The sequence below is a fragment of the Phoca vitulina genome, unplaced genomic scaffold (assembly GCF_004348235.1).
Source record: "Phoca vitulina isolate PV1807 unplaced genomic scaffold, GSC_HSeal_1.0 scaffold27, whole genome shotgun sequence".
In the NCBI taxonomy this organism is placed as follows: domain Eukaryota; kingdom Metazoa; phylum Chordata; class Mammalia; order Carnivora; family Phocidae; genus Phoca; species Phoca vitulina.
The window spans coordinates 26,710,890-26,731,348 of record NW_022589730.1 but is presented as its reverse complement, the minus strand read 5'-3'; the positions used below and the strand labels follow the sequence as shown (position 1 = coordinate 26,731,348).

The 20,459-nt window shown below is 50.5% G+C and overlaps 1 protein-coding gene across 1 annotated transcript in view; it reads right to left on the bottom strand.

The window, feature by feature from the left end:
* The window catches only part of LOXHD1 (lipoxygenase homology domains 1), a 150,127-nt gene that overhangs the window by 33,139 nt on the left and 96,529 nt on the right, over nucleotides 1-20,459 (bottom strand). The window contains exons 23-29 of the mRNA XM_032422728.1: nucleotides 19,813-19,917; nucleotides 17,209-17,337; nucleotides 15,964-16,128; nucleotides 12,000-12,181; nucleotides 8,153-8,269; nucleotides 7,044-7,206; nucleotides 3,273-3,427 (exon numbers count right to left, since the gene is read on the bottom strand). Coding sequence (XP_032278619.1) covers nucleotides 3,273-3,427; nucleotides 7,044-7,206; nucleotides 8,153-8,269; nucleotides 12,000-12,181; nucleotides 15,964-16,128; nucleotides 17,209-17,337; nucleotides 19,813-19,917 — 1,016 coding nt within the window. The remainder of the gene's footprint in view (nucleotides 1-3,272; nucleotides 3,428-7,043; nucleotides 7,207-8,152; nucleotides 8,270-11,999; nucleotides 12,182-15,963; nucleotides 16,129-17,208; nucleotides 17,338-19,812; nucleotides 19,918-20,459) is intronic.

The following is a 20,459-nucleotide window of genomic DNA, read 5'->3' as shown; positions in this document are numbered from 1 at the left end:
AGAGCTCAGGGACACCATCTGAAATGCAGGTGCAGGTAGGTTTTCTGTGGGGTGTGATGTAAGGCCCTCTAGGTCCCTGATTATCCCTTCAGTAAAGGGTTGTGACCCTCCCAGGTGCTTGGATTCTTTTGGGATTGCTCAGTGAGATGTAGCGTTTTAGGCCTTGGGTGAGGTGCGGTTAAAACACAGGCTGAATGTGGCCGGCAGGAGCCTAGGGCAGGAGAATAGAGGCTGGTGGTTCTGAGTTACAGCACTTTTCTTCCAGACGATGGAAGATGTGCTGAGTCACTACAGAGTGCTGGGAACCCAGACATAAATACGATGAGGAAGCCTTTGCCCCTCCTGGGGACCTCCCAGCCCAGGGCAGGGGGAGGAGGAGGTGGGTAACTACGGCCCATGTGCAGAAGCAGCCACCTGTCCGTGGACTAGAGGCAGGGCTGGGAAGACTCTTCAGGTGGTGGCATGAAGCTAAGGATGGGGTGGCGGGGCCTTTTGGCCCCCAGGCAGGTCGGTCTGCGGGTGGAGGAGACTGCAGGTGAGCCGTGCACAGCTGACTGGGCAGGACACAGCACTCTGACGAGTGGCTAAGATCACTAGGGCAAAAACAGGCACAGCCTATGACCCAGCAATCCCACTTCTTTGCTTCTGTCCTGAGGGGATGCCTTTTTATGTGCACAAGGATTTTTACTGCAGGATAATTTTTACAGTGGAAAGCTGGGAGCCACCCGCCGTCCAGTGCTTAGGGAATGGCTAAGTAAGCTTGGCAATATTGTGTGTAGAATGTCGCGTGTGTGGTGGTTACGAAGGACGAGCCAGTTCCATCTACACTTGAATATCCTGACATCGAAAGATTTCCAAGGTACTCCACTGCGCATTCTGTGGTGGACACTCCACACAGTTTGGCCAGGTGGGACACAAAAGGTCGTGAATCCTGCAAAGGGCTCAGGCCAGATCTGGGATCGTGGAGAGCCCCCGCGGGCTGCATGACTGTCAGCTTTGGATAGGTGAAATGAGGAGGCCCCGGCGGGGGGGCGGATAGAGCAGGGAGCCCAGGTGGTTCAATAAGCCAGGTCAGCTAAGGAAGGGCTCAGGAGCTGACAGGGCTGATCTAGGAGCCCTGCAGAAGGGAGAATCTCCAAGACCTGGCTTTGGGCTGGAAGTGGGTGGGTGGGAGCTCATGGGGGGAGGGTGGCAACAGGCACTTCTGTATTTTGGAGGAAATGGTCAGAGAAATGGAAGCCGCTAGATGCTCAGCAGTGAACTTAAAGTCACATAAACCATCTGTGAGTAAACCAGAAGTAGCTCTAGCTCCCTTGATAGGAGGGAAGGAAGAGAAAGGGATGGGTAATAGAACAGGGCAAAGGTTTTCCTTATGATGTAACAATAGCTAAGAGAGAAAAAATCTGACTCTGAGCCCAGAAGGGAATGGATTGCATGGCTTTCATTTATAAGTTCATTCATTAATGTGCTCTACAGACATCTGCTGTGCCTACAGCCTGGCTCCGTGGATCTGGCCACAAAGAAACATGGATCTGTCAGCACGCTGCTGTCTTACAGTGCGTTCTCCACGTGTCCACCCAGGCACCACTGAAGGCAGGGGAAGGTGAGCTCTCCCATCCTCAACAACACTCAGCACTAACGAAGAGCTAAGCAGTTCAGATGTTTTAATTCAGTGAACTTCTCTTATGGTGGAAGAAACTGAGACACAGAGATGTTAAGTAACTTGCCCAAGACCACACAGCTAGTCAGTGTCAGAGCCAGGATGTGAACTCAGGTGGTCCAGCCCCGGCCACAGGTCTGACTCCTGAATGGCACTGCCACATCCCAGCATATGTGAGTGAGCTTGATAATCATGTCCCCAGCGTAGAGTCGGGGACACCACATGAGTCACTTTACCTCTTTGCATTCCATTTTGTCCAAAATGGTTAGGCCTCCTCTTAGCTACCTTATAAGTGCAGCAAACAATTAACATCTCACGTACGCGCGTATGTGTGTGTGTGTGTGTGTGTGAAATTATTTCTCCCTGATACAAAGTGTTCTTCCATCTCTTGTCCTGTTTGTCAGCCCAGGGGCCTCAGTAGCCATCACACTGGTATTCCCACTTCAGAAGCAGTAAACCAAGGCTAAAGGTAAATAGTTCCTATCTGGATGACAGAACAAATGAATGGGCGCCCCAGGGCCTGACTCCCCCGGGACCTTGAGGCCAGGCTGGGACTCCTTCCAGATGGCTGGCTCATGGGTCACCAGCCAGCTGCAAACCTGCTTAGATGCCGCTGCTATCCTTGCCCCAGAGCGAATTTCCTTCTCACAAGTAGCAAATGTTTCTGTGCCAAGGCTCACACCTAGCTGAGGGTGGGGCTTAAGGAGACCCCTGCCAAATACCCACTGGTCAATGCAGGAAACCCCCACGTGTGCATGGCCATGGGCAAGACCACAGATCGGGTTACCTTGCTCTGATCACCCTGAAGCTACAGCCTGGCCTGTGGGGAATTCTGGCAGATTTCAGTGAACAGAGAGAAGGGAAAGAGGCTGAGGCTGAATGAAGGGGGTGAGGCAGAAAGGGCCCGGGAGACCGCTGAGCCACAGTGGGAGAGGGAAGCAAAGCTGCTAGGAAGGAAGTTGGGACAGATGCCTTCCTTTTCCTAAAATCACAGTATGTCAGAGCCCTTTGCCTAATAGAGGCTTTTCTTGGCACCCCAATAGATAGTCCAGGTCCAAGTGGACTCCAGTTGGGGCAGTGGGGTACTTGCCTGCTCCTCTGATCCCTCCGCGGCTCCCATGGGCCTCGGTGCTGCCCAGAGCTCTGCTCAGCACAGCTTAGCCCATTCACATCAGGCTCCTCATTTTATAGATGAGGAAACCAAATCCAGAGAGGGTCAACCAGATCAGGAGCTGATGGTAGGAGCAGGCCTCCAGCCCCGGAGATGGGGCAGTTCCCGCCACTCTGGTGACCCGCCCACAGTGAGCTGACTTTTCTGATGATGACTTCCCCTGACCCCCCAGACAGCCAGCAACCTGGGGTTCAAACAGGCCTCAGACAAGCCCCACCTTCTGCTCTACCTCCACCCCAGATCAGGACCCAGGGCCCACACACAGGCTCAGAGAGGGGACCAGCCACTCTGCAGGGGGAAGCGCCAAGGGTAAATGCCCACACGAGGGAGCATGACACCGCACAAGGTTCACGGACAGCCTCTGGCACCAAGAGGAGCTGACCCCAGACCACTGGACCCAGGAGGGGAGGGGAAGGGGTAAACTCTGTGTGCCCCACATACCGTTCCTTTCTCGAACTTGTTGGTACGGTTCTCTGACTTGCCAAGGTACCGCTCCCCGGTGTCCCCCAGATCTCCATAGATGGTGATGTAGACCTTGGCGTCCGTCCCTGCCCCGGGAACGTTTCCTGTGAAGATCTGCACCGAGTACAGCACAACTGGGCGGGTAGTCAGACCGACGGACAGACAGATGGACAGACATAGGGAAGAGAAGAATGGCATTGCTTTAGGATGGAGGGAACTGGATTTGTAGGAGGTATTAAGCTTCTGGCCCGGGGCCCCGAGGAGGAATTAGCATCTGCCTTTCATTTGTTCACTTGTGCACATTCTGCTACAAATCTGCAAGGATTCGCCGGCGGGGGGCCGGGGGATGTCTGCCCACCCGATCTGGACACAGGTGGCCTCTAAGACCTGGAGGATGGAGGCTTCTCCCAGCAGCTCTCAAACCATCCACCCATCTAGCTGCCTGTGCTTCGGGGGGGGGGGGGGGGGGGGGAGAGGCAGGAGACAGCCCAACATGTATGTGCGCTGTGGTCACTACATCTACCTGCCCTGACATGTGACAATAATATGCTTTCCCGTTTGGGGGTGCCCAGGACCCACACCAGTTGCTTCTAAACGGTCTTCGGGAAAAAAATCAAGTATTTTTTTTAAAGTATAGCTTCCGCATAGTGTCCATGTCCTTATTTTTATTTATTCTTCAGCTCCCTGCCATGCGGCACCTGCCCCCCAGTGACCACCACCCTCTCCTTCACCCACTGTGGCCTGTGGCAAGGGTTCTGTGAATGCTGGTGTGACAGTTATTAAAAATTATTAAGGAAAATAAAAACAAATGCGGTCTTGTCTTTGTTTTGCTGCTGTGGGCTCATCAAGGAAGAATAAGGTATCTCCTTTTCCAACCTCCACCCTAGGTGGAAAGGCAAGCCGTGCATTTTTACAAGGCTAAGAATTCTTTGTCTCCTCTCCATATGCCTCTGTCCCAAGAGCTTTGGCATTTCAGGCCAAGAAAAGGGGACTTCGCTGGATGATCCCCAAGGAGAGGGATGGAAATTGTGGCCGTGAGGTGAAGGGCGGGAGCGGCCAGACCAGGAGGAAGGTTCATGTCCCCAGCCTGCGAGGCGGGCGAGGGCTTGGGAGTCCCCTGGGCTGGCAGGGACCTGTACTCAGAGCCCCTAGAGGGAGATGGCTGTGGGGTTATCTGGGAACTTGAAGCAAGGAGGCCTCATGGCCAAAGAGCGAGTCTCAGGAGGAAGCTGAGATGTTTCTGGCCACCTAGAGAAATGAGGCCTGTGTGTCTGTGGAGAGCCAGCAGCCCCTGTCACCATGTGGCGGGAGGACACAGGTGTCCGTGGTACCCGCCCTGAACTAAGGGCCAGGCCCCTCCTGTGAGGCTCACGATTCTCATGAAACCCAAAAAGAGAGATTCTCCCTCCTCGTCGTGACTGAGATGGACTTTCTTCCCAACCCTTGCAAGTGGGCTCAGACCACATTTAATTAAATCGAGAAAAGGAAGGTGACGTGAGTTGCTCAGACCCACGGTTATGGAATGTGTTCACACCCACCGCGTGGTTCCTATTATTTTCCTCTTTTTCCCTTGGACTCCACAGCGCTATTCTCTCCTGCTCTCCATCTGCCTCTCTGGTCGCTCCTTCTGGAGCAGCTTTACGGGTTCCTAATCTTCTTCCCGCCCCTCAGATGCCTGGTTCTGTCCGCTTCCCTCAGTTCCCCTCCCGCACACCCTGGCGTTGACTCCGTGAGTTCCCCGAGTCTGTATCTCCAACCCAGTTCCCTCCTGTGCTCTGGATCCACCGCCCTGTCACCTAGGGGACACGTCCGCCTTGACTAGATGTCACAAACTCACCTGCAAACCTGAACTCTGCAAGCCCCTTTCCAAAGCTTCTCCCCACCCACCCTCCCTGCCCAGCACTCTGCTCTGCAGAACTCCACGGTGCCCTGTGAGTCTGCTCTCAGGGGCCTGTCCCCACCCAGGCCAGGAACCAGGACTAGTCACACTGCCCTACACCCCTGCCTCGCTCAGCTCAGTGCAACATCTGTCAGCCTTTCATGTGTTGCATTAATAAATAAAATCTCCTCTTTGGTGTTTAAGAGTCAACATTACCCAGGTCTGTCTGGCTCATACTGACAGGAGGTGACATTAGGAATCTTGTCACAGTTTAGACACAACAATGGACTGTCCTCCCTTGCATGTTTTCTCCCCAGTCACTTCCTGGCTGTACGTTCAGCCCTGCTCCACACTGACGTAGGACCTTTTCTAGGAGCCCTTGCCCCAGAGTGGGGCGCTGTGTCACCAGGGGCTGTGGCTGAATGGCCCTCCTTCTCCCCCTCCTCCACCCCCCACTGCTCTTTCCAGGCCTTGGGGAATGGAAAACTGATTCAGCTTCTGGGTGCTGAGCAATGCAGTGGTGCAGACAAATCCGGCTATTTCTGGATCCTCCTCCCTCCCTGTCCCACCCAAGCCACACAGCTCTCAGTGGAAAGATGTTTCCCTAGAAACATCGCCAGGCAGGAGTGGGTTTGTGGCATGTTATTAATACAGAACAGCCCAAGTGGGCCGCTGGGACAGCTTTCTGGGGTGTCCTCTGGGATCCAAGTAGAAAAGGGAATTTTCCCCCCAGACTTAATAGCAAAGGGATTTGGGTAGGGGAAGGCACATTACGGAGGCGACACTTGTTTTTATCTCTAAGCAAGTGGCAACTGAGATGAAGGAAAATGTTAGAGCTATAGCTGTTTACACCCCCCTGGTGCCATATGGGGCCTGGAATCTTGGATTTTACTCCCTTTTTTTTCCAAGAAGGGATGCAACACAACAAATGGGAGCTGGATCTCCAAGCTCTCAGAGCATCTCTGATCTGTGCGGACTGCCCCCTATGGAGGGATCCATGGTATTCTTTTGTGTATCATCAGCGGTGGAAAGCCTGTTTTTTGCAAGTGAATTTGATTTTTGGCACAACTAAAGCTCATTCAGGGCTGACTGAATAACCTGAGGATTGATGGGACAATGGCATTGCTGGTCAAAAAAGAGGTGTGACTGTCCCCGTGGTCCGGGAGGAAAGCACACACGCAACGTAAAAAGAAAGAAGAAGAGAAGGCTGAGGACAGAGTGTGAGGAATACCACCTGGCATGAGAGAGGAAAACAGCACTTAGCGGCCCAGGCAGAGCAGTAAGAAGAGAAGAGAATGGTCCACAAGCAAAGGGAAAAGCGCACAGAGGGTGTGGTCAGGCTGATGCAGATCCTGCAGAGAACCCCGCGTGAGGAACGGGCATAGGTAACTACACTTAGAGAAAAGAAAGCCATGGCCCTGGATGTTCTGAGACTGCACCCAAGCCCTGTGCACAGCTCCAGCTACACACGAGTCTGGGATGCTTCTTGGTTCGAACATAGTAGAGACAGTTGGATCCCGCGGGAGCAGAGAGGACCGAGCCCTGCAGAGGAGTAGCTGAGTCAGCGAAGAGGAGGGAGGCCCCCAAGGACCAGGAGAATCCAGGCACAGGAGAACACGCACGTGGGTATGGTGTGTCCCGCTGTCAGGCCAGGGAAGGACAGCCAGGACCCTGAAGAACAGCCTGCCGTTTATTAGCTGTGTGAACGTGGGCAGGTTAGACCCCCTCTATGGGCCTCAGGTGCCCCCTCTATTGACTGGAGTTAATAACAGACCCTGCTTCCTAGGTGCAAACACTCGGCCTGGCACGAGGCAGGTACCCGACAAGGGGTGGGGGGCTGCTGCTGACTGTGAGGATGGCACCACACTTACTGTCCAGAGGTTCCTCTACTTCCTTGTAGACTTGTCTTAAGGACCCATCTCTCATGTATTTCTCAGTGAAGATGTCATAAGGGACCAGTTCTCGAATGGTCTTCTTGTCGTCCTCTGATGTGGCAAGCCATCGATCACAAGGGAAAGTCAAGGTCTCTGTGCCCTGGGGTGAGGAGCCAAGAGGAAAATTAGTCCTTTGTGTGGACCCTTCCGACTTCAGTGGTTCATCAGCACGTCAACACTCATGGGGACCAAGGACAAGGGTCATGGAGTCCCGCAGATAATGCAAAAGCTGCAGCGGAGGCCAGGCTCTGCCCCAATTCCAGCAGATTCAGTCTCACTCAAAGACTTCAACAACCGCATCAGGGGTTGGCTCTTGAAGGCAGGGTCCCCAGGGTCACTTAAAAATAGATATCGGAACCCCATCCCACAGACTCAGATTCCGTGGGTAAGAGGAGGGGCTCAGTATTTTAAAATTACTCTCAAATCACTCAACCACAGCCATTCCTGAGACCTGCCTTCCATGTTTAGAATTCTGTGGCTTCAGAATGTTTGCCAAGTTGTTCCACTGGATTTCTTTCTGTGAGTTGACCTTGAGCAGCAGGAAGGGCATGCTTGGTCACTCACTAGCAGTGTGGTCCTGGGGGTGGGGAGCAGAGATAGGGTGGCCCAGACCCTCCTCCTTGACCCCCTACGTGAGGTTCTAAAAGATTCTGCCTTGGACCTGAGCTGGTTCCTACACTTTGAGTAAACTGGGTGAACTGTCCTCAGATTTTACCTCAACTTAATAAGGCTGCAGGTTCTTTTTCTTTTGTTTTGTTTTTTAAAGACTTATTTTTATTTATTTGAGAGAGAGAGCATGAGCGAGCAGGGGGAGGGGCAGAGGGAGAAAGAATCTCAAGCAGACTCCCTGCTGAGCGTGGAGCCCAACAAGGGGCTCGATCTCACAACCCTGAGATCATGACCTGAGCTGAAATCAGGAGTCTGACACTTAGCCGACTGAGCCACCCAGGCACCCCTAAGGCTGCAGTTTCTTATCAGGAGTCAGCCTTGAATCTCTTCTGGAAAGCGGCAAAAGAAATAGCAGGACAGATGAGTCAGGAACTCACATCTTTATCTGGGAGGAGCCTGCGGATGTCCACGTGGGAGCAGTGCCACCCAGGATTTATGCCCGTATTGTCATGGCCAATCCGAATTTTCTCAATGATTTCTCCCACGTCTTCTAACTGTGGAAAGGAGAAAAGGCACCAGGTGGGAACTGAAAGGTCCAGGAAAGTACAACCTCAGCAACATCCTGCCTCCCCAGGGCATCTGCTCTTGAGTCCCTTTGAATGTCCAGGGGCCACTTTCTCCCACCATGTCCCCCTGTGCAGCTGAGCTAGCACCTACTCTCCTCTACGCATGCCATGCTCAGGCTTCCTTTCCTCTCTCCCTACTTAAAACCAGCCTAGACTCCAGAACTCAGTTCAATCAACCTCTGGGACACTGTCCCCCCTTTTCATGGTGGAGCCCACCTCTCTGTCTTCCATTACTTACCATTGTGGCAGCTCGTTCCTGGCTTGAGAACCGACCTGGGTATCAGAAGATGAGTTCTGGTTCTGCCAATGTCCTGTCTTGCCAGCCTGACCTTCTTCTTGGCCCCTAAGAGCCCCTCTATCTCCAACCACCCCTCTTCTATATCCCTCAAATTCATCCCTCAAACTTGACATTCTCTTGCCACAGGGCCTTTGCACAGGCTCCCCCTGCCCCTTCACTTTCTTCTTCTTTACCTAAACCTCAACTTCACCATTCAGGTCTCAGATCAAGGATCGCTTTCTCAGTGAAGCCTTCTTGACCACCTCAAAGAAGTCAAATCTCTTTATGACAGGCACTTATAGCATCCCATGGCACCCCTGCCCCCTGCCCCAGCACTTCTGCAACCTCTCTGCAGAGCTGGCCGCCTGGCTGGCACGGGCAAGTTCTCGGTGCTAGGAGACAGCAGTCAGCTGTGGGTTAGGTGGGTGAGGTCTGTGATGAGTGAATGGCATCTGAATGATAGATGAAGTCATTCATCAAATGCAAAGCCTCTAGAACCACAGACGGAAGTGACCTCTGAATGAAACGGAACAGCTTCCAACCCCTGGTTTCCTTCTTCCCCACACACCCACCACAGTGGGCAGCCAAGGGCAGGCCCATCAGCACTGCTTGAGGAATGTCCCCCCACTCCCATCCCCACCCTCAGCCTTCCCAATTGGACCTACGACCCGTATAACCTGAGGCAAGGCACTTGACCTTCCAGGCTTCAACTTGCTTCTCAATAAAATGGGGAAGAACAAGTCTTACTCAATGGAAGGCAGAGGCATGGGCAGGGTAGCCCCCTGAGGTCACTTCTAGGTCTAAGATCCCAGCCATGGTTCTTTCTGTCAACTAATCTCTCCTTCCAGGTAACCAGCATGGCACCACACTGCTGGAAACTGTAGCACTGGCCCCTTCCCCGCTCCCTACCAGCCAGCCACCCTCGCTTCACCACAGAAGTGCTGTCCCCTGTGAGCCCCCGAGGGGCAGTCTGATCACTAAACACAGATCGGTGACCTCAGGCTGACATTAGTGCTCTGGACATTTTTAATGAGGTCCCATTCCCTCATGGTGGGAGAGGCACAGAAGCTATGGAGGAAACCCTCTGCCCACAGAATGTCCACCTGTGGACACTGAGCTGTTGGCTGCATCGAGGACTAAAGATTCACCTGGGTCTCCCTCTGCCCAGGGGCCTCTTCTCCTCCTTCCCCATCCCATCTCTGAGGTTTGAGATGCGTGGACCTGGGCTTCAGTGGTACTTCTGGAGCCTGAATCATCCAGCCACTTGGTCAGGCATGCCATGTCAGGTGGCCGTCTCGGCGGTGACCCTCAGTGAGCAAGGAGGCCACTAGGGGACTGCTAGCCACAGATGGTGGGCCTCAGGGAGAGACTCGGAATCAGAGGAAACCCTAGTATTCTCCCAAGAGGTGAAGAGCGAAGGAGAGAAGGTCCTGGAATTGAACTGCTTGAGTCTAAATCTTGGCTCTGCCCTTTGTTAATTATGATGTCCTGAGCAAGTTTCCTAACCCTGCCAGTTCAGCTGGAAGAAGCAGTAATCATACCACCAACTCTGGGGATGGTGATGAGGATGCCACGCTCAGAACAGGGCAGGCACAAGGGAAGTGTAGAATAAATATTAGTTATGATGGCTATTTTCCTAGCCATTCCCTGTGCCTTAGGACAAAGCCACAGAGAGAGGGAGTGGCTTGCTCGTGAGTTTGTGTCTGAGCCAGAACCGGAACCAGAACGTGGGGTCATGTGCCTGTGATCCGGTGCTCTATGTCTCACCTGAAGATCGGTCAGAAAAGAGACATGGAGAGACAGGGACACAAAGCTTTTTTAATTGTTTCCAAACTCTCATGCTCCCCCAACAGCCAGAGAGATTTGAAAAGGAAAAAGAAAAAACTTAGCAACAAATTACCGTCAAATTATAGCTGCCGATTAGCGGGCATTTCATTGATAAATCTCCATGGAATTCATGCTGAGGTGTAATCCCAGCCCCCCACTGACATACCATGCCATCCTGGGCGGATGAGCTGCTGCTGTGTGTGGATGAATGAATCACCCTTGAATTTTCCTTGTTAAAGATGCCACCAAGGTGACGACCTTCCCACAAGTGCTGACTGCTCCCAGAGAAGGTGGGGGACGGAGCAGGGAGTCCCCCAGTACCGATACTGGCCGGGGAAGGAGGAAGGGGTTCTGGACTTTGTTTCCCATCAGAAGATAAGGGGCGCTTCTCCAAAGGTCCCCACTATCTGGAGAGTCCAGGCTCCTGAGACATCCAGCTCTTTTCCTTCAGAGCTGTCCCCTCTAAGTCTTGCTTCAGCCAGTCCTCTGCCCATCATGTCACTCTCCCGCTGTCCATCTGGCCAAACCTCATACCACATGCTGTGTTTATTTCCACCTCTGGCCCTTGGCCACAATGTTCCCCTTGCTAGGAACGCCTCCCCTTCTTGTCCCTGCTTATAGTCACATTCAGTCCAGCTCAAAGTCATCACCTCCAGGGAGCCCTCTTCTTTCTCTGAGTACCCATCCCATGCTCAATCAATCCCTTACTTGCCCTCATCACCAAGGGCTAGTGTCCAGGGGCTAAGAGCACATATTCTGAGCCAGTTCTCCTGGGTTTGAATCCTGCTTCCACTACACCCTAGCTGTGTGAATTTATGCAAGCTACTCAACACCCCGTCCTCAGTTTCCCCATCTTTAAGCAGGGATAACTACAGCACAGAGTTGCTGTGGGGCTAAGTGAGTTAACGGATAAAGCCCTATGGTGGTGCCTTCTTACCCAAAGGATCAGTTATTCTAAGGATGACCAGACTCTCTCATTAGCCTTATATGGAGGTTTGGGGTTCTCCAGCTGGACTGCAAGCCCCTTACAGGCAGAGTCTGGGTCCTCCCCTTCTCTTGTCTCTCCCACCCAACCCAGCACACAGTGGAGTGCACAGGGGAGACACTGAGCTGAAGTGCACAGGATGCCCAGGTGCTGTGACCTACACCTATAGTAAACATGGAACAAGCAAGCCCCCAGGCCAGAAGGGGAGCTGGGCCACATACAGGATGTCTGGAAGCCTGGCTCTCCCCAGGGATACATGTGTGTTGTTGCTAGCACTGGAGTTGGCCCCAGTGGAACCGGAATTGTGCCTCTATTTTCCCCAAGCCCTGTCCACTCATTGTCACCTTAGGTCCTGATACTAGTCCCGGTGGGGCAGGTGAGGTGCCCCGTCCTCCTGGTGACTCAGATGTACTGAGTGAGGCCCAGCGAGGCTGGATGAACCACCTGGCTTCCTTACCAACAGCAGCCCATTAGGGTGCCTCTGGACACACGGCTCTTCCACCCCCCATCTTCTGGTGCCCCCCACCTCCCAGTGCTGGCTCCCCCCACAGCCTGCGGAGCCTGCATACCTCCATAATGAAGCAGGAGGCTGACTTCCTCTCAAAGAACAGCTTCTGCTCTCTCTTGTTAGTGCACAGGTACTTCTGCTGGGTGCACACTGCGTCACAGCCATAGATGACGATGAAGATGTTGGCATCCGTCCCGGCGCCGAAGACGTCGCTGGTGTACAGGGTGATCTCATAAGGGACAACTGAGGGCGGACAGAGGGTGAAGTCAGAGGGGAGGTGAGAACAGAAAACAGACGTGGACAAGATCAAGTTCTTCACCGGCACCACCGCCCCGGGGCCCCGTCACCGGGAGCTGCTGCCCAGGGACCTGGATCTTCTTCACATGGTTGCTTAGCAACTGCAGGTGCAGGGGGAGAGGGGAGGCAGTGTCCTGTCACACCTAGTGCCCACAGTAAGCCCCTGTCACCTCAGACCAGGGTCTCTGTGCCTCTCCCATCACAGAGCTAGTCCAGCAGTTTGGCAGAAAGCCTGGGCTCTACCTTGGCTTTCTGTGTGACCTGGGCAAGTCACTTAGGAGCCTCAGTTTCCTCTTCTGTAAAGTGTCCTCACCATGGTCCTTAGCTGTAGAGACTATAAACAGGAGGGTTATATCTCAGGGGGCAATGGACCAATCGGATCAGCGGTTTACAGGGTGAGAAACATTTCTCTTCTTGCCCTCACTTGCTCCACGCTGGCCTGCCCTCCCAAGCCCTCCATAACAAACCTGGCCCTTGTTGGGTTGGATGCTTGGGTGGGGGTGACCTTGTGGACTCCTTAAAAGGGAGGCCGACTCATCAGTACTGTCGGTAAGCGGCTTCCTGTTGGGTGGCTGTCAGCATGGGTAGAGACCAGCATTGCCCATTGGGTGCTGAGGACCCTTCACCTCAGAAACTCTTTGGGTGCTTATCAAACATACAGATTCCCAACCTCTCTTCAGATTCTCCATGGGATGGGTTCTAGTGATCTAAATATTTAACTCAGACTTTACACCGGAGCTTGAGACCAGCAGTTTAAGAGTGTGTGGCTAATTACAGATTGAGATCCATTAGCAGGTTGTAAAATAAATTTCTTGGGTAGTCACCAGGATTTTTAAAAATATATGGAATTAAATAGAATTGAATAAAAAAATATCTATGTGGACATCACACATAGTAAGGGTAAACATTTTTTGTGACACTTATTTGTTGCATATGTATATAAAAGTGTATATATATATATATATATATATACACACACACTCTAAGTCACAATAATAAAAAAAATATTAAAAAACTAGAAAAACAGCATAAGTAAAAATCTACCCTATCCTGTGGTCTCAAGCTCAAAAGGGATCACATTAAAAGTCACCTTCTCACAGGTGGCCCTAACCTTCTCCAACTTTGCTCCAAAGCAAATGAATTTTCTTTTCATTGGTTTATTACGACGGTCACTCTGCGGTCGAACTGCATTTGTAAGACCTATAGGGATGGTACTTGCCGTTCGTTGAGCACTCGCCCTGGCCAGACTCTCTACTGAGCGTTCTACCTTCCTCACCTACCGCCTTCACAATGACCTGTGGAGGAGGTATCATTATACTTTAGAGATGAGGAAAGCAAGGCTCAGAGAGGTAAAGTAACTTGCCCCAGGTCATACGGCTGCTCAGAGGCGGAACTCTAACTTGAGCCCCGGCTTGTCTAACCCCTAAATCCTGTGTGGTCAACCTCTAGGGGTGCTGTTGTCCTGAACTGGAGGTGAGTACTGACTGCTCCTACCCTACAAGTCCCAGGGCCTTTGGCCTAGGGAGGTGACCGCAGTCCCCACAGTGGCCTGGACAGGGCCCTCACCAAGGTTAAGGAAAAACACAGGCCATCGCAATAATGGAGGCAACTTCCTTGGCGTCCTCTTGGGTGTGTCCATGGTCTAAGGCCCAGGAGGCCTTGAGCAGAGAAGACTGCAATGGACTTGAGCTTTCCTGAGACTAGCTGGCAGTGGGAGAAGCCCTGGAAATATCTACGCAGAAAGAGCCCACCGTTCGTCCCTCATCGCTCTAGGCCTGGGCTCCGATGTGTTCCCTGGTCTCTAGTTCTGCCTCCGCCATTGAGGAGCTGTGTGTCCTTGGGCAGATGGATGTACTTCTCTGGGCCTTTTTCTTTGTCTATAAAATGAGAGGGCTTAACAGAATTTAGTTTTCAGATGGTTTAACTGAAATTAATTTTCAGTGGAATATTTTTGTGCAATTCTTAAAAATATCTTTAGGAAGAATGTTCAGGAAAAAAAGAACACTTGACTTTTTAAAGCCGAGGAGCTACTGTGGATGGCATGAACTGGGGAGCCGTTACCTCTCATCCTTTCCCCTCCCCCACCAGCGGCCCTGAGACACCCTCCCCCGCCCTGGCTTTGATACCAGCAATTCTCAGATCACAGGCTTAAGGCTGAGGTGCCTCTCAGCCCTAACGTGGCATGATTCTGACCTTTAAGGCTTCATGCTATGTGGCGCCTGTAAGTTCCGACCATCACAATGGTCCCCTTCCTAATGGACCACCTGTCCTGTGCAGGCCGCACATTTCAGTCGGTCCGGAAGCAGAGCCATCTTGCTCTGTTCTTCTGGATTCACGTGTACTGGGCAGCCTTGATGAACTGCCAAATCTAGTTCTAAGCCTTCTAGGCCTGAGAATGACACCTGGCCACCACTCCTGGGACTGCAGCTCCCCAGCCCCTGGAGCTTCCTGGCTTTGGGCCCTCAAGACCTTTCCCAAACAAGAAAACAGGTTCTGAGCAGCAGATCCTCCCCTCTGGGCACCTGCCTGGTGAAAACCGCCCTTGGAAGCTGCCTGCATAGCTCTCCAGTCCGAAAGGCAAATCTCTACTGCATTTTATTGATTACTTGATTGACTGATTGATAAATGTGAGTCTAAGACAAAGGGCAAATGGGCTTGCTTTCACATCAGGCTAGAACTGAATATATTCAAGGTCAGGCCATACAGATCAGAGCAAGGCCCGTCCTAGGGCATGAAGAGAGAAATGGCTACTTGTGTCAGGAAGTGTCCAACCCAGCACTGTTGTCAGGTCTGCGTACATCTGTCAGGTCAGTGTGTCTGTCCCAGACCAGAGGCGGCTCCTGGGGACAGTGGCTAGAGCCAGGGTTTGCTTTGTATATGCAGAGATTTTAGAGGGAAATGTCACTTTCTTTTGGGCTTTTGACCAGAAAATATCTCGATGGATCAGGTCTTTTCCAGTTGAATTGCTTTAGGCAAAAAAAAAAAAAAAAAAAAAAAAAAAATCACTGATTCATACCGTGTAATTATGAGCCATTTGGGGGAAATCTTTTGGTATAGCTAATTATTTGGTTAGGAAAAAAACTGTATTCTGTGGGTTTGGTTCTGATGTTAGCATATTCAGACAGATTTTTATAGTTTGGTTGATTCCAGCTTGATTCCCAGCACCTAGTATGTACCAAACATGCAAATAAACATTGAATACATACTTTCCGATAACACTGGAAAGGAAATGTCAGAACTTGACCAAATTGTTCCCCTTCCTCCTTTCCTTTAGCTGGTAAAAGGAATTACATTGATCATCTTTTCAAGTTCTTTTTTCCCCCCAGTCAGGATAAAATCTGATAGCGGTGATTTCTTTGTCCTATTACTGACTAGACTGAAGATGGGTGACGGGGCTGATAATGACCTCTCACAGTTTAGACTTTGATCTTTCTTCCCTTTGGGGTCTTACAAGGAAAGCGAGCCCCAGAGAGGTGAGGCTCTCTGCCTGTTGTCACCAGCTGGTTTGGGGTGGAGCCTGGACTAAGTCCCATATTTCCATACCCTGGATCCAAGACGCTGCCCACAGCCCACAGAGGGCCCAGGGAATTTGGGAGAGGAGCGAGAGACCCAAATCTCCAAGGTGGGGCCTGGCCCAGGTCAGGGCTGGAGGAGGGGCTGGGACCAAGTTGGAGTGGTGGGCGACGGGGTGTGGGAGGAGGGCCAGCCTTGCCGCACGCGCTTCCTACATGGTGTGTACAGCCTCGTCTGCAGCTCCGCGTGGAAGAGGTCCCTGACGATGGCTCCATCGTCCTCATTCTTCGCCAGCCAGCGGCCACAGGGGAATGTCATGCACTTTCCAAGAGATGGGGCGTCCACCTCTACCCAGTCTACAAACCAGCCTGGAGCCTTGCCTGGAGAGAAGGAGACACAGAACCCACCAAGGAGCTCCACACACATGGGTCACTGTGGGCAAGTTCAGGGACTCCAAACTTTGTCCCCCGCCCCAAGGTTGACCTGTATGGCTGTACCACGCACAAGCCATTCCTGTCACTGACAGCTTTGCTAGAATGACTCCTGTTCAGATGTACACCCAGCTGAAGGCTGAAGCTGGGTCACACTCCAGCCTGCTGTCAGTGAAATTAGCAAGAGCACAGGAGCCTGGAGAAGAGGTGACAGGTGACAGCAAGCACACTGTCCAGGGTGGAAGACACTCTAAAGAGGGAGCTCAGAGATGCCAGAGAGAGCCTGTGTTAACAAGGATTTCATAATTCCACCCAGCAGCAAGGATGACAGTCTGAGCTCCCTGGCTCCCGTTTGGGGTGCATGAAGGGAAGGGAAATTTGTGAAGGACTGATGGTCTTCCCTGGAAAGATGAGTGACTGGGCTTAAAGAGGAAGTGGGAGCTGAGCAGAGAACTCTGTCTCTCCATCCCAGGGGCCAGCAAGAGTGCCTCCTTCCTTAGGCTTAAAATACTTAGTGAAAAGACCAAGAAAACAAGTCCTACTTTACTAAGAGAGACCAAATTTTGGCTGTAGTGTCAGTGGGTTCTGGGAAGAATTGACTAGATCAGTAGTTCTCAAAGCAGAGTCCAGCAGCCTCAGCATCATGTGTGAGAAATATAAATGCTCGGGCCCCACCTTAGACCTACTGAATCAACGCCTGTGTGGGTGAGGCCCAGAAATCTATGTTTAACAAACCCCCAAGGTGGCTCTGTTGCTCACTGAAGTCAGAGAACCACTGAGCTAGATTGGGGATTCTCAAATGTGGCCGTACAAAGAAATAACGGACGGTAGGGGTTTGGGGAAATCACTGGGGTCCAGGCCCCAGCTCAGGGGCCAATTAGACCAGAATCTCTGTGTGCAGCCAGGGACTGAGGAAGGGACTGAGGAAGCTGTGTCACCATGGAAGGCAGATGACATCCAAGTTTCCTGAACATTCTTTCCCAGACACCCACAGGGACCTGTAAGGACAGAGGGGGAGGGAAGCCAGACCTGTGTTATCATGACCAATCCTGACTTTCCACAGATCTCCCAGGTCCAGCGTCTCCACTGTGAAGATTTCGATGCTGTCCCTTTCAAACTTGTCGCTGTTGGTCTTGGAGGATTTCAGGAGGGTCATTCCTGCCAACCAAATGGCCCCCACATGATTGGCTGGGCCTGAGACCTTCAAATCTAGTCTGACTGCCCCTTTTAGCCCCTCCTCATAATGACCAAATTTTTCTGACTTTCATAAAATTTAGACCTTGCAAGTACTATCCAACAGGCACCTTTGCATATTTAGTGCATATTTAGCAAGTGGGGGGTGGTGTCCTTTTATTGAGCTTTGTAATTAATCTTCAAGGTATGTATTTTTATTTCCAGTTTGTACCTAAAGAACAGGAGACACACCAAGAGGTCTTATTCAAGACCCCAGGAGAGAGTGGTGGGGCCCTAAGTCAGTGTCAGCTCTGTTTCCACACTCCTCATGTTTCTCTACATGGGGAGGAAGCCAGTGACAAAACCACCCTCCCCATGCTCCCTGGGGCATCAGGGACATCCTTGAACAGAAGGAGAAAGCTGGCAGAAGTCATAGAGAACAGATCAGTCACTGTTTGGACTGGGAGGCCCTTCACTATGGTTTCAAAAGGTAAACAGAGTGATGCTTCCGGGAAGGTCCCAGGAAATGGTAGAGTTTCAGAAAGGCCTAGAGCAAGAATGACCAAAGGATCCGGCACCATTACCTAAGGAGAGGACACTGAAGGGAAGATGATTCATATGGCTTCCAAATACTTCTAGGGTGGTAGACATAGCAATGAGGACAGGAGAGAGGACCGGGGGCTCTCTGCCCCTGGAGTACAATAGGACTGACTTAGTAAGATTTAGGAAGAATCTCTAAAGGAACCAAAGTTCACAATCCAGGTAGACAAGTCACCTCATGTGGAGACTTTTTTAAAAAAAAGATTTATTTATTTATTTGAGAGAGAGAGAGAGAAAGGGAGAGAGAGTGCAAGTGGGGGGAGGGGCAGTGGGGGAGAGAGTCTCCAGCAGACTCCCTGCTGAGTGTGGAGCCCAATTCGGACTCAATCCCAGACCCTGAAATCATGACCTGAGCCGAAATTAACAGTTGGATGCTAACCAACTGAGCCATGCAGGCGCCCCTCACATGGAGATTTTTAAGAAAAAGGAAACTGCCTTTCTCCAATAGGGCTGGTTGCATGTAATCTGTCAAGTGTGTGAGGCATGCAAGAATACACAACAGGAAAAGGTCAGTCTCTTCCATAAACAGTGCTGAGAAAACTGGAATTAATGTGGACACTTATCTTCCACCATACACAAAAGTCAACTCAAAATGGATTACAGATTTAAATATAAGACTTGAAACTGTAAAACTCATAGAAGAAAACATAGGGGAAAAGCTTCATGACATCGGTCTTCGCAATGATTTCATGGATATGACATCAAAAGCATTAGGCAACAAAAGTAAAACAAGTGGGATTGAATCAAACTAAAAAGTTTCTGCACAACAAAGGAAACAATCAACAGAATGAAAAAGCAACTTACAGAATGGGAGAAAATATTTGCAAACCGTATTCTGATAAGGGTTTCATTACCACAATATCCTACAATTCAATAACAAAGAGCTAATAACCCCATTTTTTAAAATGGGCTAAGGACTTAAATGAACATTTCTCCAAAGAAGACATACAAATGGCCAACAGTATATGAACAAAATGTTCATTGTCACCAAACTTCAGGGAAATGCAAATCAGAACCACAACGAGATCTCATCTCACACCTATCAGGATGGCTACCATCAAAAATCAAAAGACAGCAATTGGTGAGGATGTGAAGAAACTGGAACCCTTGTACACAGTTGGTGGGAATGCAAAATGGTGTAGTTGCTATGGAAAATAGTACAAAAGAGCCTAAAAAAATTAAAAATAGAACTACTATATGATCCAGCAATCCCACTTCTGGGTATATATCCAAAAGAATTGAAATCAGGATCTTGAAAAGATATTAGCACTCCTGTGTTCATTACAGCACTATTAACGATAGCTAAGATGTGGAAAAAACCTAACTGTCCATTAACTGATGAGCAGATAGAAAAAACTGTGATATATCCATATAATGGAATACTATTTGGCCTTAAAAAAGAAGGAAGTTCTCCAATATGCAACAATGTGGATGGTCCTTGAGGACATTACACTGAGTGAAATAAGCCAGGCACAGAAAGACAAATATAGCATGATTCCTCTTATACAAAGTATCCAAAATAGTCAAATTCATAAAATCAAAGACTGGAATGGTGGTTACCAGGAGCTGGGGAGAGGAGAAGATGGGGAGTTATTAATCAACAAGCGTACTTTCAGTTTAGTAAGATTAATGAGCTCCAGAGATCTGCTGTAGTCAACAGTGATGCATTATACATTTAAAATTTGTTAAGAGGATAGATCTCATGTTAAGTGTTCTTCCCACAGTAAAATAAAGTAAAACAATGAAGGGGAATTCTTGCAAAACAGGCATGACCAGGATTTCCTTGGAAAGTTCTGCTGACTCTCCTTATCTCCTTGGGGAGGAATGTGGGTGAGCCTCGGCCCTGCATTGCTTACTTACCAGTGTTGTCTTGTGTGCCAAAGAGCGTGATGAAGACGTTGGCATCTGTGCCCGCGTTCTTCTTGTCCCCAGTTTTTACGGTCACTGAGAATGTGGTAGATTTGTCTGCCGGAAGAGGAGTGTGGAGAAGTGAGTGGTAGGTTGCCCCTCCCATGGAGGGAGGAGGGAGAAAACATACTGAGTACGTTTCTACATTCATGTTGACCATTTCTATGAATTGCTTTACTTGCAGCATGTGTTGTTCTGCAGTTGCCTTTAGTCTGGAAACTTGCTCAAGGCAGAGGTGAGGTCTCCCCCACCTCCAGGTCACACAGGAAGCTCTCAATCAACAGAGGTGTAGGATGCTTAGGGGAGACGGGCTCATCAGCCAGGAGCCTGGTCTGACTTCTCCAGGTTGGGAGGAGTTTTAGGGATGCAAGTTTCAAGGAAGGGAAGCATCTCAGAATTCTTGAAAGTTCATTCTTTCCCTTGACAAAAATGTATTGAGAGCTTATAATGTGCCTGGAGGGGAGGACACAAAACTAAATCAGAGCCAGCTACAACTATTCTATTCTATTCTATTCTATTCTATTCTATTCTATTCTATTCTATTCTATTCTAATTCTATTCTATTCTATTCTATTCTATTCTATTCTATTCTATTCTAT